This window comes from Lissotriton vulgaris, chromosome 10 (genome assembly GCF_964263255.1).
Source record: "Lissotriton vulgaris chromosome 10, aLisVul1.2, whole genome shotgun sequence".
Taxonomy (NCBI): Eukaryota; Metazoa; Chordata; class Amphibia; order Caudata; family Salamandridae; genus Lissotriton; species Lissotriton vulgaris.
Window position 1 is genome coordinate 1,004,184,682 of NC_141698.1, and position 13,865 is coordinate 1,004,198,546.

Genomic DNA, 13,865 nt, shown 5'->3' on the forward strand with positions numbered 1-13,865 from the left:
GCGCAAAAGCTGCTACTGCATAATTGCCCCCAGTACTCCACCAGCACTTGCATAATCTGACTCCTGAAATCTTTTGGGTATCCAGTCAAGCCTACTGCAGCAGAAGTATCTTCCCCACCAAGGTATAAAAGCAGAAAGGCCTTTCTAGCTCACATACACCAAAGCTTTGTTTTCAAAGGGATTTGTCCATCTGAATAAAAGCGGAGACCTTGTTGTGCATTAGCAGGCGTTGAGCGAGTGCACACTTCCGGCTTTCCGGCTACCATTGTCATGCCTTCAGCACAGCCTAACACAAGGCTTTTGAGATGGCTTTCCCAAGGAGACTCTAAAGAGCTTTTCACAAAGCACTGGTGGAAGGACAGCAACCCCTGGCTTCATCCTTGAGTGGTAAAAGTGACAGAGGTAAATATTAAATGAACTATGTTGTGACAAGGAACGAATGGTAGGCGAGGGTGTGGGCAGACCACCTTCGCAATTCTTTTTGCAGAAGCCTTGCAAGGCAGAGAAAAGCAAGGACAGTCAGAACCAGAACACGACAGGACTGTCGCGTTATTGAGTCATTTCTTGTATGTGAAGTCTGTTTTGAGAGATGGGATTTTGACTCGATGTATCAGGTGCAGTGAGCGATGTCTTGTATCATGCATTTGATGACAAGACTTATTGTGGACAGGTGAAGTCTAGCCAGACAATCTACATCCCAATCTAATAGGGCTAAAGAGACTGAGTCCCTTTGACATGAAGACAAGACAAGGAACTGTCAAGGACACAACTACACGTCGCCATCCGCCTATCGACACCTGGTACCCAAACCCGCTCTGGCTCTTCTTGTGCACCTCTCTCGCCTCATCCACGTTTATCCAATAACTATTGCCTTATTTTTCCCCATGGGATGAGAATGGGTAGATGGAAGGATGGTATGCCTTAACTTCTTCCTGAAGTTTTGAGGACTCCAGTCTTATATCAGTGGTACAGCCAGAGATCTGTGACTTTAAGAAGATTTGAACTTTCTGAGGGCTCGATAAGAGGTCTTTGATAGGCAGCAATGAAAGGCAAACACCTCTAGAGTAAAAATTCGGAAATAAACTAGAATTCTCATTCATAATGGGTTTGTTTGGACTTTACTGAACATAACCTGGAGCCAGAGATGGGACACACTCCATCTCTGAGACCAACACCTCTATCATTCTGTTTTCTTTTTGCGTAGCACCACAACCTTCTCTAGGATGCCCATTCAGAAGCATGTACAAGGCCACCCCATTACTAAATTTGCAAATGCATAAAGTATATAATGCTGGGGAATTATCATAACTTCACATTCATTTTACAAAATCTGAGTGACATTTCTGCATTTCTGTGCCGAATTGGGCGCACAGCCCGTGTCTGAAATGGTAGCGCCCGAGTTCTCCACGCTTCAACCTGAGGTAATACAGCACTTCAGGCACAAAAGGTGACCCAGCAATAAATTGTGCAATGCTGCACCAAAATACCCCCTCCTACCTGTCCCAGGGACTGACCCTATTGGGAGGAAATAGATCCTCCAGAGGCACAATCTCCTAACTTCCCAAGCCACAAAAAGTCAAGAAAAAGAAAACTTACAACCTCTGTAATGGCCCCAAACATTTGGAACTCCCTACTCACGGAGATCAGTTGCAACCCATCCACACCCCTCTTCAGGAAAGAAGTAAAAATGTTTCTATCTAACAAATTCCTCTCTCACTAGGACTAAGCCACTGGTTCCCCTACCCCACCCCCCACACAACCTGCACATCACTACCTCTGGGAAAACTAAGCCTCTACTCTTCCCCACTCTGTAACTCCTTCCTTCTTCAACCTCAGAACTTAGCATTCACATATTCTACTGTATATTGTTTTGTTTACATCTTTTATATTCTGTTACTTTGTATTTTTATGTGTAATTATTTAACCTGAGTAATTGCTTCTATTTTGTTTACATATGCCACTGTACTCTTTTTTATCATTACTATGTATTTTTCTTTACTCTTTATGTTCCTCGCGTTATACGGTTGGGGTTACTCTGTAAAGCGCGCTGACACCTGTGGGTCATCTTCTCGCTATTTAAAACTCCTCCCCCCCCCAAAAATAGTCTATGTTCTGTTTCATTCCCTTCTAACCAATGTCCAATGTACTTAACATCACCCGTATTCCCCTCTTTTCCCACTTTTGGCCACATTTGGAAAGCACACAGAAAACGTATGTAAGCATGTGGTTATAAACAGCCTGGAAGCGATACACCTGCCCGGTACATGCGCATGCGAACATACTTCCACTTTACACCCAGCTGGCTGGTCAATACTCACCGTCTGAGTCGATGCTGTTCAGGGCAGTGGGCGGGATGATGGACACTTTGCATTGTCCTAAAGGGCATTTCTTTCCCAGATGTTCTTTGCAGGCGCTGTGAACCTGGTGATCAGGAAATAACAAAGACAAGGGTCGGTTCTGTCCTCACTGCATCCTTCTCTTGTCCTTGGCTGTGCAGTGCGGCAGGCTGACCAACCAATCAGAGGATAGGAAAGAGTGCACCTTTTCTGCACTTTCTTTTGACTGGAAGATCCCAATAAGAGAAGGAAGGAAAAATGACTATTCCTGACCACAGAAGTGGTGCTTACGACAATCTTGCGGCAAGTCTTTACTTACTTTTATAACAAATAGTAAGCAACATCTTAGAAATCACCAAAGTGATGTGTGCCTAAGACTACAATCCACCGACATTAAAAGCACACATGTTCTATCTGCATTTCTGTGATTATCCAGAACAGCGGTTTAAAGTGAGCCATAAACATTGTTAAGTGTCTCCTCTTAGTCTCTTAGCTACCAAGACCAGCAGATCCACTCTTTAAGCTTTTTAATCAAGAACAATCCTACTAGCCCTACCCTGAGCGTCTCAATACTTACATCTCCATCCACACGAGATGCCCCATGGGGAGCTAAAAGGTACATTCAAGAAACTACACCCATATATAAGATACACCATCCTCACAGTCCCTGGCTCTCTTAGTCCAGGGTAATAAAAGACCTTTTGCTAAGTAGCCCATCCATCTGGCTTCGAATGTCATGTGCCACCCGGTGACTTTAAAAATCACCAACATCTATAGACACCTTGTCCAACCACGTTATCGGAGCTACTATACATCTTGACGCCAAGCGTTTGGATGAACGTCCAACTGAAACATACATACATGCTGCAACATACAGAATATTTCATGAAAATAAATGAAGGGTGAGCAGAGTCCTTACAATGGCCTTGCACCAGAGACACCGCCAGTCCTGCAGCCTCCTCACACTGCCGCACGTTCGGTCACATACAGCACACCTGGCGCTGACGGGCAGGTTCCCTTCTAACCACTGGTGCGGCATGGTGACCTTTGGGGAGAGAGAAGACGGTGAGATTGGAAGCGTACGGTCTACTCCTCGTACTAAACAATGATTCCATGCCAGAAAATAAGCCCTTACCCCATCCTCATCTTCAATGATGTCATTTCCTACGGAGGCCAGAGTGGTCCACTTGCAATTGTTGGTAGCCCTCACAGCACAGCGTTTGTGGGCTTTGAATTTACAAACTGGATTTCAGAACAAGGGAAAGGGTAAGGATTGTTAATCAATGTCAATTTCCACCATGATGTAAAACAATTAAAACATGTAAATATGTGTAGGGCAGAGGCAGTCTGTGACCCAAAACCCCAAGGGCACCCATCACACAGACTGGAGCACGCGGGTACAATGGCTGTTGGAGTCTACGGCCACCTTCGCACAATGTTGGAAAAAACAAAGGCTGAGGGGATTTGGAGCATCAGACAAAACCTTGTGGATGTCCTCTATTCAACACACTCACAGTTCGTCCATCTGATTTAGAGTCAGACCACTGGCTTTCGGTCAACAAAACCAAGATGACTCCACTGATGGACATACCTCCTCTGACAGGTCCTGTGCCCTACCTATGTACGTTTCGGCACTCCATCCATAATTTGTGTTTGCTTTGTTCGCCCTAAGTTGGCAGGGTATGCCCAGACGTGGGTCCCTTGCTCACTTTGCCACTGGATTCAAGCTAGCCTGGCTGATGAGGGGTGTTACTCCGAAACCGGTCCCAGGATGCTTGTTTCCAGTCCAGGGAAAACCTGGCTTGGCAGTTCAGGCTGGACTGTTCCCATGAGGAACAGGGTCAAGACTGATCTGCATATGGCTGGGTCTGACCTGAGGTGGCAAAGTGAGCTAAAGTACGATGATAGGTTCAACCCACATCTGTGACTGGGGGTGAGTGTCTGAAAAGTTTCAGCGCTCCCTCCATCATTTCATGTTTGCTTCCTATTTACTCGGCAAATAGCTCAAAACATTTAGTTTCACATTTTTGGCATGTCTGTGTTTATAAAAAGAACTAAATCAGACCTTTTACCATTTCAATAACTTACTGTCACCAGAACTTCTCTAGCTCCTGAATTAGGTAGGCCTAGCGGTAAATCTGCCAAGCTGAATAATGACAGTATAAAGTAATGACCAAGATCAAAGTTATTGATACATCAAGGTTGTAGAAACAACAGTTAAAACATATTTTTGTATAAAACTTTGTGATTAAAAAGTTTAATAAGTAAATACCCAATTCATAGACAAGGAATTGCCAACAAGTTTGAACTAAGCGTTTTAATTAAATGTTTTAAACTGAATGAATTAAAAAAATAAACTTTTCAACCTTTTTATAGAAAATTCCTTCCCTAGCAACCAAGTGTATGTGGAAGGTGAGGTCTACATCCAGGGTGTGTGTGAAGGTAGCCATGAGGTTATCACCTCATAAGTATGGGCACTGTGCCCTCGTGTTTAGCAATTGAGGGTGGAGATGCTGACTAGTTGTTCTGGGTCACGAGGCATGTGTGAGTGCCCTGTGGTGGTCTCACACTGCCACAGTGTCCTTTCCTCTATTCTGTGGGTACTGTAGATGAGAGGAAGGTTTTAATATAGCCTTATAGTCCACTGCTGAGGGCCATACCGGCTGTTAAAGGCCCTGACCCCAAGATATAAGGCCAGTGCCACAGGCGAGGGCCTATAACGAGAAAGAGGACCTTTAACAACCGGTATAGCCTGAGACACAAAGGCTATAAGTGTATTAGAACATTCCAATCACTAAGGGTAGAATGCTCTAAAATAAAAAGGGAGAAGCAGAAAGACGAACAATGGAATGTTGGAGCAGAATGTTTATACCAGTCATTATTGTATTGTAGTGTATTGCAATTGCATTAGTATAGCGCTTACTACCCCTGACAAGGCGTCAAATGGCTTTTTTTGGTTGAGTAGCATGCTACTCCGGGACCCATAGAGGATTAGTGTTGAATTAATATAGTGAACTATGCAAGTACATTTTAAGTGGTGGATAGGTTAGTCCGTTATTATGATTCTGAAGTATAGCAGAAGGATAGAAGGGTAAAAAAGGTTTGCATTCATATAGCACCTGTTACCCTGATGGGTGTTGAAGCGCTTCTCTGGCGAGTAACACGCTAGTCTGGAACCCATAAATGATTATTGTTGAAAATTAGTATAGTGAAATATGAAGTAATTTGAGTGGTGGATCTGTTATTCAGTTATTTGGCTAGAGAAGCCCGGAGCTGCTCCATTGTTTTCAATGGAGCTTTCAACATTCCAATGTTCTAATATAGCCTTATAGCCCGCCGTAGTGGGCTATACCAGCCATTAAAGGCCCGCTCTAGCGTTCGGGGAGGGCCTTTTACAAGGGAGCAGGACTTTAATGCCTTTATAGCCCAGCTACGGAGGGCTATAAGGCTATTAGAACAATCCACCCCTAGAGAGCAGAATGTTCTAACAAATAAAACAAAGGCCTCAGTGAACCCGGGGGATTGATAACCTTGGGCTCCGTGAGCCTTTTGTTCACAGTTACAGCTGTGAAGGACAACATTAGAATATTAGAGCTCCGGGCTTCTACCGGCCATTATAAGCCCAGAGCTGCTTCATTGATTTCAATGGAGCGCTCCACATTTCAATGTTTGAATTGCTGTTTGCGATCACTGTGGTATGCCAGCGTGAGTAGTTCCTACATCTGCACAGAAATTATTAAGCAAGAGTGTCTCATGGGTTGATTTATACTCTAATAGACACATATAACAACAAAGCAGAGGGCATGGAGCTGTTCTTTCAGTACGTGTTTCCATTTGAAGGTAAAATGAGCTTTAGATTGGAATGAGATTTAGATTCAGTACTGATCATAACCATGGCATTAACATTGCCTGGGGTGACTTGTGAACTGGGTGCCGTAGGGGGTTGTTTACTACCAGTAACCACATATCTTGTATTGATCCACCGGCTGTATTGATGTTGTATTGATTTGTGTTTTCTCTAAAAAAGAAAGCGGTTTTTGCTTAATGACCCAGCAGACCCTGCTGTACTGAGCCCACCCAGAGTATAATGTATCCAGTTTCCTGAAAGAAGCTTCATTGACGCACGCGGGAAATGATGCTGTTCAGTAGGGATCGCATGTCAACCTGTGGTTAATGTTCTGTGGGTACATCATTGCCAATGGCTGTAGAAAACTAATACTTTATGCCATGTGCTGGTCTATGAGAATCAATTGGATATTTTATTAAGGCGCCTCTCTTGTTCCATGTCCACGGAAATATCTAGGTTCTTAGAAAAGCTATCAATAAAATACCCCTCAAAAACCCCTTCCCTGAGGGGCTAATTCCCCCACGGTGCTTGGAGGGGCCGAGGGGTGAGTGTGCGCCGCGGTGCTCATGACGAGACCAGGTCGTCATGAGTCACAGTGGAGCTGTGCTCATGACGGCCTGGTCTCGTCACGACCCCGCCTACTGATTAATTCTCCCGCACAGGTGGGAAATTAACCACGCCTGGGCGGAGCAGCGCCGTTATGAGGAGACCATGCCGTCATGAGCACAGCACAACTGTGACTCATGTTGGCCTGGTCTCGTCATGAGCACACAAGGGGTTAAAAGAAGTTTCAAGGAGTGTAAGTGGTCTGAAAACAGGCCAAATAGTTGCAGAGCAAGGCAGATGCATTAAACTTGCTTCATTACGAGAGGGCTACAGGCAACCACATGTGTGTGAACAGAGAGGATTAAGAATTGGTACTGGGCAGGAATTCTTCCACTGTAGCTGTGCACCTTCAATGCCAGCGCTGCCCGTTGCATTATCAGAGCAAGCATTCTGTGAAACGAATCAGTGTTCTAAGCACTCGTCCTGGCATGACTTTGATACGGTGCACAGACATAATATCGAGTCCAAAATATCGTTTGGACATAATATCGAGTAAATAATATAGACTGGACAAAATATCGACTGGACAGAATATCGACTACAAAAATATCGTTTTTAAGGTAAGTGAAGTAATATCGACTGTATAAAATATAGATAGCAAAAATATCGAATTTTTAATAATATATAATATTTTATAGTGTATTTTTATGTAATAATATGTGTGAAAAGTGTGTATTTATGTTATAAATAATTTTATTAAATGAATTTTGTTTTTATAATAATTGCGTGATGTAATTCTGTAGCGGGTTGTGGGTTTATAGGGGAATAGGGTGGGAAGTAATTTAATTATAATTAATTAAATATGTAAATTAAATAATTGATAATAATTTAAAATTAATTGTTAATTATTTTATATGTGTTAATTAATTTAATAGTAACTGCAAAATAATTAATAATAATTTATTAATTGGTAAATATGTAAATTTTACTAATTTAATGCAGTAGCGGGTTGTGGGATTATAGGGGAATAGGGTGGGAAGTAATTTAATTAATAATAATTAAATATGTAAATATATTTATTGATATTAATTAGTAAATAATTGATAATTAATTTATATGTGGTAATTAATTTAATAATAATTGTTAATTAATTTGTATTAATTGATTAATTAGTTAATATGTGATTTTTACTAATTTAATTTTTACAACTACGCTTTCCAACGCTTTCCTTACTGTTGCATCCAATGGAGTTGGAATAGTAATTTTAACCCCTACGCTATCCAACGCTTTCCCCACTGGAGTGGGAATAGTAATTTTAACCCCTACGCTATACAACGCTTTCCCTACTGTTGCACCCACTGGAGTGGGAATAGTAATTTTAACCCCTACGCTATCCAACGTTTTCCCTACTGTTGCACCCACTGGAGTGGGAATAGTAATTTTAACCCCTTCGCTATCCAACGCTTTCCCTACTTTTGCACCCACTGGAGTGGGAATAGTAATTTTAACCCTTACGCTATCCAACGCTTTCCCTACTGTTGCACCCACTGGAGTGGGAATAGTAATTGTAACCCCTGCGCTATCCAACGCTTTCCCTACTGTTGCACTCTTTGGAGTGGGAATAGTAATTTTAACCCCTACGCTATCCAACGCTTTCCCTACTGTTGCACCCACTGGAGTAGGAATAGTAAACTTTACCCCTAAGCTATCCAACGCTTTAGTTATTGTAGAATTCACTACAGTTGTTATAATAATTGTTAACTATTTTGTTATGCTACGGTAAAATTATTATATATGTTTATTTAATATAAAAAAATTATATAAATATATATGTATTATTTTTTTAGATTTATTTTTATTTTAAAATAAATATTTATTAATATAACATTATTTTAATAATTTAAAGTAAGTTTAGACTAAACATATTTATTATTACATTAGTATTAACTTAATTTAAAGACATTTAAAAAAAAAACGATATTTTTTACAGTCTATATTATAGTAACTCGATATTTTGGAGTCGATATTTTTGTACTTACCTGTTTAAAGATAGCCAGTCGATATTTTGTCATTCGATATTTTGTCAACGATATTTTGTCACCTCGATATTTGTGAGGTCGATATTATTTCAGTGATCCCTTTGATACATCTGGAAATGATAATAATAATAATCCACATTTGTAAAGCACACAATCACCCGTAAGGGTCTCTAGGCGCTGGGGGCCGTTGGGAAGATTAAGCAAGCTATTGCCCAGAGTCACATGGTGCTGGGCTGACCTGTTGCCGGTGCCGGGGATCGAACCGTGATCCCCAGATTCCGAAGTCAGGCGCCCTAGCCGCGGCGCCACACCTCTTCCACTGGTGTTGATAGAGACACGAAGGGCCTCTTCTACAGCTTGCCAGAGTGGGAGGTTCTCCGTAAATTAGGGTAGAAACAAAACTAAATGGGATGGAGCTCCTCTCCCATACCCAGTGTGGGTTATGCATTCTGATTGCTGGGGGATCTCTGCTTGGTTCACCAGTTTTCAATTAAAGAAGTGATGTATCTGCTACGAGCACCTCTGATGCATCAGGAGGAGCACTCTATTTAGGGTGTCCCCTTCAGTGCTTAATTTGAGCCGGTGGTTCTCGGTGCTTGGCACCGGCACTTAATTGTCAGCACCAGTGCTTGTGACTGCCTGCCACAAGGTGGCACTCTCTGGATAATTTAGAGATGACTACAACAACAATTAATTATTAATTCATTATACATTAAAAATACCCTTTTACCTACCGCCAAAGACATTCTCTACCTTTGGGGGGCTGATATAGTCCGAAGTCACATTTGTGGGAGTGTGTTTTATTTTAATTTTTAATTTTATTTTAAAAGTTTTGTATAGCGCTAGCTAGACCCGTAGGTATCAGAGAGCTTCACATACACATTGTGAAAAACAGAAGGGCCTTGCCTTACCCAGAAGGCTGACAGTTTGTTTGATTGTTAGTTGTTGTGTTGTTGCTATAATTGACAGCATAGCTGGGGCAATATATAGTGCAAGCTGCAGTGGCCCCCTGCCACTTTTTAAAAAAAATATAAATTAAGCACTGGCCCCCTCTATGCATTTTTTCCCTGTGCTGCTCTGTTGATGGGGCCAGACAGGGAAAACAGACAATGGTGATCACGCACAGAAAGAAATCTCCCTGTGCATCAAGGCCATTGTGGGTTGTAGTCTGTCCCGACATGGCAGCTCTTTTAGCATTTAGCTGTACTGAATGAGCATCCACTGCACTGAAGGATGCACTTCGGCACATAGAATCTCACTAGTGCAACAGGTATTTCTAAATCTGGTGGTCCACCGCTGGTGGTGCGGAGGCAGGGTCAGTCCTTAACTTAAACCAGCACATATCTTTGGAGGCTGGCACATATTTCTACTCATAACAATTTAACCAAGAACAAGAGAGAGAAAACTCAAAATGGGGAAGGAAGAAGGAAGAGAAAGACAGAAAAAACAGCGACAAAGAAAGCAAGGGTGGAAATGAACCTGAAGAGTGAGATAAAGTGGCAGCGAGTGTCTGGGGCGACTTCAGGGCAAACATGTGTACTCATTCTTATACAAATAAAGCAGTGCACAGGGCCTCTCCCAGCAAGGTGTGTCACCTGCTAGGGTCTAAATAAAGCTCTAACTAACACTGCGGTTAACTGAATATTGACTTCTTCCACGAAAGAAATCACTCCTTTCTTGGATTTCTTTAGTGAGGAAGAAATGATGCACGTAGTCCCTAGACGGTACAGGCCCTGAGAGGAAACAGAATTTTCTCCTAATTTATTATAGAAGAGGGCACATGCATAATGATTATGGTATTTATTTATTACCAAATACCTAAAAAAAAATAACAAATTGGTTTGTTCTATTCTGAAACGATACTACAAGGCTTTTTGATTTTAACATTTGAAGTTTTGAAACAATACCTCAGATTTATACAATGCTCTTTGGTAACCTAGGAACACTCAATAGATCAATGACGGAAGCTGAGGGGAGTCAGATTCAGGGAAAAGCTGCCTCGGCGGGAGTGAGACATATATGCAAATGGCCCAGTTGGATATGGTGCTTTGAAATAAGAGACACGTTTGAACTAGTTTGCATAGCTAAGCATGTAATATCCCTAAGGCAGAATGGTGCAAAGTTATCAAACAGAGGGAATACATGTGAATATCGTTTTTAACCTTCACATCAAGATTATAGATTTTAGGTGGCAGAATTGTGGATCAATACATTAATTAAATTGGAGGAATTAAGCATCATGGCTGAAAATGTATCTATTTGTGTACATATATTTAATTTAATAACTTATTAGTTGTGTAGCACCAAAGGATTACAGCCATGTACACAAATCAAAAAGATCAAATCTGATGAATATTAAGCATTTGGGGTTGGGCGGGCGCTGTGACTGTAAAATGTATGTTTTTAGTGAATTGGAACATATAGCATATTGGCCTCTTTGGCATTGATGACTCGACATGAACTTCCTTTCAAAGTGTATCCAATTAATCATCCCCCAAGATTTTCAGAAGGATTGAGTCCAGTACTGAAAAGACACACAATATATACGGTTTAATCAAGTTTATGGAGATTAAGGAGGGAAGAAACAGGAAGTTTACAAACCTATATATATTTTTTTATTTGTATTTTGTCTTTCCTGGATTTTTCAGAGCACGGCTGCATGTAGTTTCAAGCCCTGGCATTCCTATTCTAGCCTTCTTTAATGTAAAGTATTTTAGCATGTGTATGAAGTAAATAACTTAATACATATATATGGCATTACAATGATGGAAAAGACAGCAGGAAGGTGTGAGATTCCACAGAGGAGAAGACCCACTTCAAACATGTTGCAAAGACCAAAAACAACAACGTAAAACAAAAGAACTGTAATTAAAAAAAATAGCAGGAAAGCCTCAGAGGTTTTATAAAAATGGAAACCGGGCTAGCGGGGGAATTCTTACAGAGGAACAGAATGAGCAAGAGGGTAGGGCAGTGACAGAGGGCTGTGCAGCACCTTACCTTCACAGGACAGGCCGTGGGAAGTCACCCCAGACAGTGCTTCCCGACAGACATTGCAAAAGGTTGGCCGGGCGTGCGAGCACGCGTACCAGTTGTGCATTCCAGAAAAATGCTCCATGTTGAACTGTGTGGCCTACAAGCATCGAACACAGGGGGGGTAAGTATGCATACATGGTAACATATTGGTGGCTGTCTGTTGAGGGACAGCCATAAACAGTCTTCTTTTAGGTTTGGGTTGGCATACTGGTCCAGTTCTGGTGAACATTCGCCAAAGACAGGCTCACACAAATGGCAAAATATCTAGCGAAACTGCCAACCAATCACCTCTGAACAGTCACCAAAGACAGGCTCACACAAATGGAAAAATATCTGGCGAAACTGCCAACCAATCACCTCTGAACAGTCACCTAAGACAGGCTCACACAAATGGCAAAATATTTGGCAAAACGGCCAATCAATCACATAGGAACAGTCGTCAAAGACAGGCTCACGCAAATGGCAAAATATTTGGTGAAACTGCCAATCAATCACATAGGAACAGTCGTCAAAGACAGGCTCACGCAAATGGCAAAATATTTTGTGAAACTGCCAATCAATCACATATGAAGAGTCGCCAAAGACAGGCTCACGCAAATGGCAAAATATTTGGTGAACCTCCCAATCAATCACATATGAACAGTCACCAAAGACAGGCTCACACAAATGGAAAAACCTTGGGCGAAACTGCCAATCAATCACATATGAACAGTCGCCAAAGACAGGCTCACACAAATGGAAAAACATTGGCCGAAACTGCCAATCAATTACATCTGCAACTGGTTGGTGGGGCCACCATTTTTATAGAACTTAATTTATAAACAGGGTCAGGTCACATATCCAAGCGGTCCCTGGCTCGCACATCTACTTGCCGTAACCTTCCACAGTGGACTGAAACAAAGTCAGCGGCAGAAGGCCACGCACATGGTTTGGTGGTGCCTGATACTCAACATGCCATCCATGCACTCCCGTGCAGTAACCCGTACCTTTCCAAACCTCATGCAACATTATATTCAAAGCTGTCCACTTAGGATTCTTTAAACCGAGCCACCATTGGCAACTGGAAACATTGTCAGTGACAGACAACCACAGAAGCCATCTAGGCATCTTCAACCAACGGGTGGACCCCGTGCAACTTCAGCGCTATATACAGGCACATAACACAACGCAAGGAAGCATGTCGTCCCAAAACATGAAGTTCTCAAACTGGACGCTGCATGGCTTGGTTGCAACATATTTAGTTTTTAGAAGGCTGCCTTGGCATTAAATGCAGAACCTCGGTGCAGAACGTTTCACAAACTCCTTGACTCCCACCAATGGTGCATTGCCTGAGGTCTGCAGGAAGGGCCCTCTCTGCAGGCTAGCAAGACGCAGGCTACTCAAAAGCGCCTTGAAAAAAAGGATGGTTTGAACTGGACAGAACACATAACAAGAAGATGGTCTTGGAAAGTGTAACCATTGTTAAAAGCATCCTGTCACAGAAGAAGCCAGTCGGCACCACTTCCAATCACTGACTTGTTTTTAGGCAGCGTTTGTAGCAGTCAGCAATAGTGCATTGAACAGTCAATTTTGTGGGTACATTTTCTGATACATTTAAAACTGTCTCTCACTTTGGAGGCTGGACTACGAGCTAGGCTCTGAATAAGAATGCACACACACCGGCAAATGCAAACGCTGGCTCTGAATAGCTTACACACTGATACCCATGCAATGACAGCACTTGATTTGCAACCCAGGAAGTCAATATCACATCCACAGCACATTTTGCTAACTCATCGCTGTCGATTCACATCGAACATGTCGCGCGCTTACCTCATGGATCTCCCACTTCTGGACCGACTTGAGGGCGCTGATCCAGTCCTCCATCTCCTTCCTGTTCTCGGCGCAGAGGATGAGTTTTCGGAAGGGGGTGATCACCTGCAGGAGATGCACAAGAGGAATCCCAGGGTTAAGGCGCGCAGTGACCAGCCGATGATGCTCCCCAGCTCCCATCGATCCCCAGCCCGGCGGACAAGGAGGAATGGGAACGCTAACTGCAAAAGAAGAGAGCGCGGGGAGGACTAT

The 13,865-nt window shown here is 42.5% G+C and overlaps 1 protein-coding gene across 11 annotated transcripts in view; it reads right to left on the reverse strand.

The window, feature by feature from the left end:
* The window catches only part of LOC147689140 (diacylglycerol kinase delta-like), a 676,657-nt gene that overhangs the window by 117,525 nt on the left and 545,267 nt on the right, over nt 1–13,865 (reverse strand). For all 11 annotated transcript variants that reach the window (XM_086942029.1, XM_086942028.1, XM_086942031.1 and 8 more), the window contains 5 exons: nt 13,614–13,718; nt 11,766–11,898; nt 3,472–3,578; nt 3,256–3,381; nt 2,319–2,421 (listed from right to left, as the gene is read on the reverse strand). In XM_086942029.1, the coding sequence (XP_086798155.1) occupies nt 2,319–2,421; nt 3,256–3,381; nt 3,472–3,578; nt 11,766–11,898; nt 13,614–13,718 (574 nt within the window). The remainder of the gene's footprint in view (nt 1–2,318; nt 2,422–3,255; nt 3,382–3,471; nt 3,579–11,765; nt 11,899–13,613; nt 13,719–13,865) is intronic.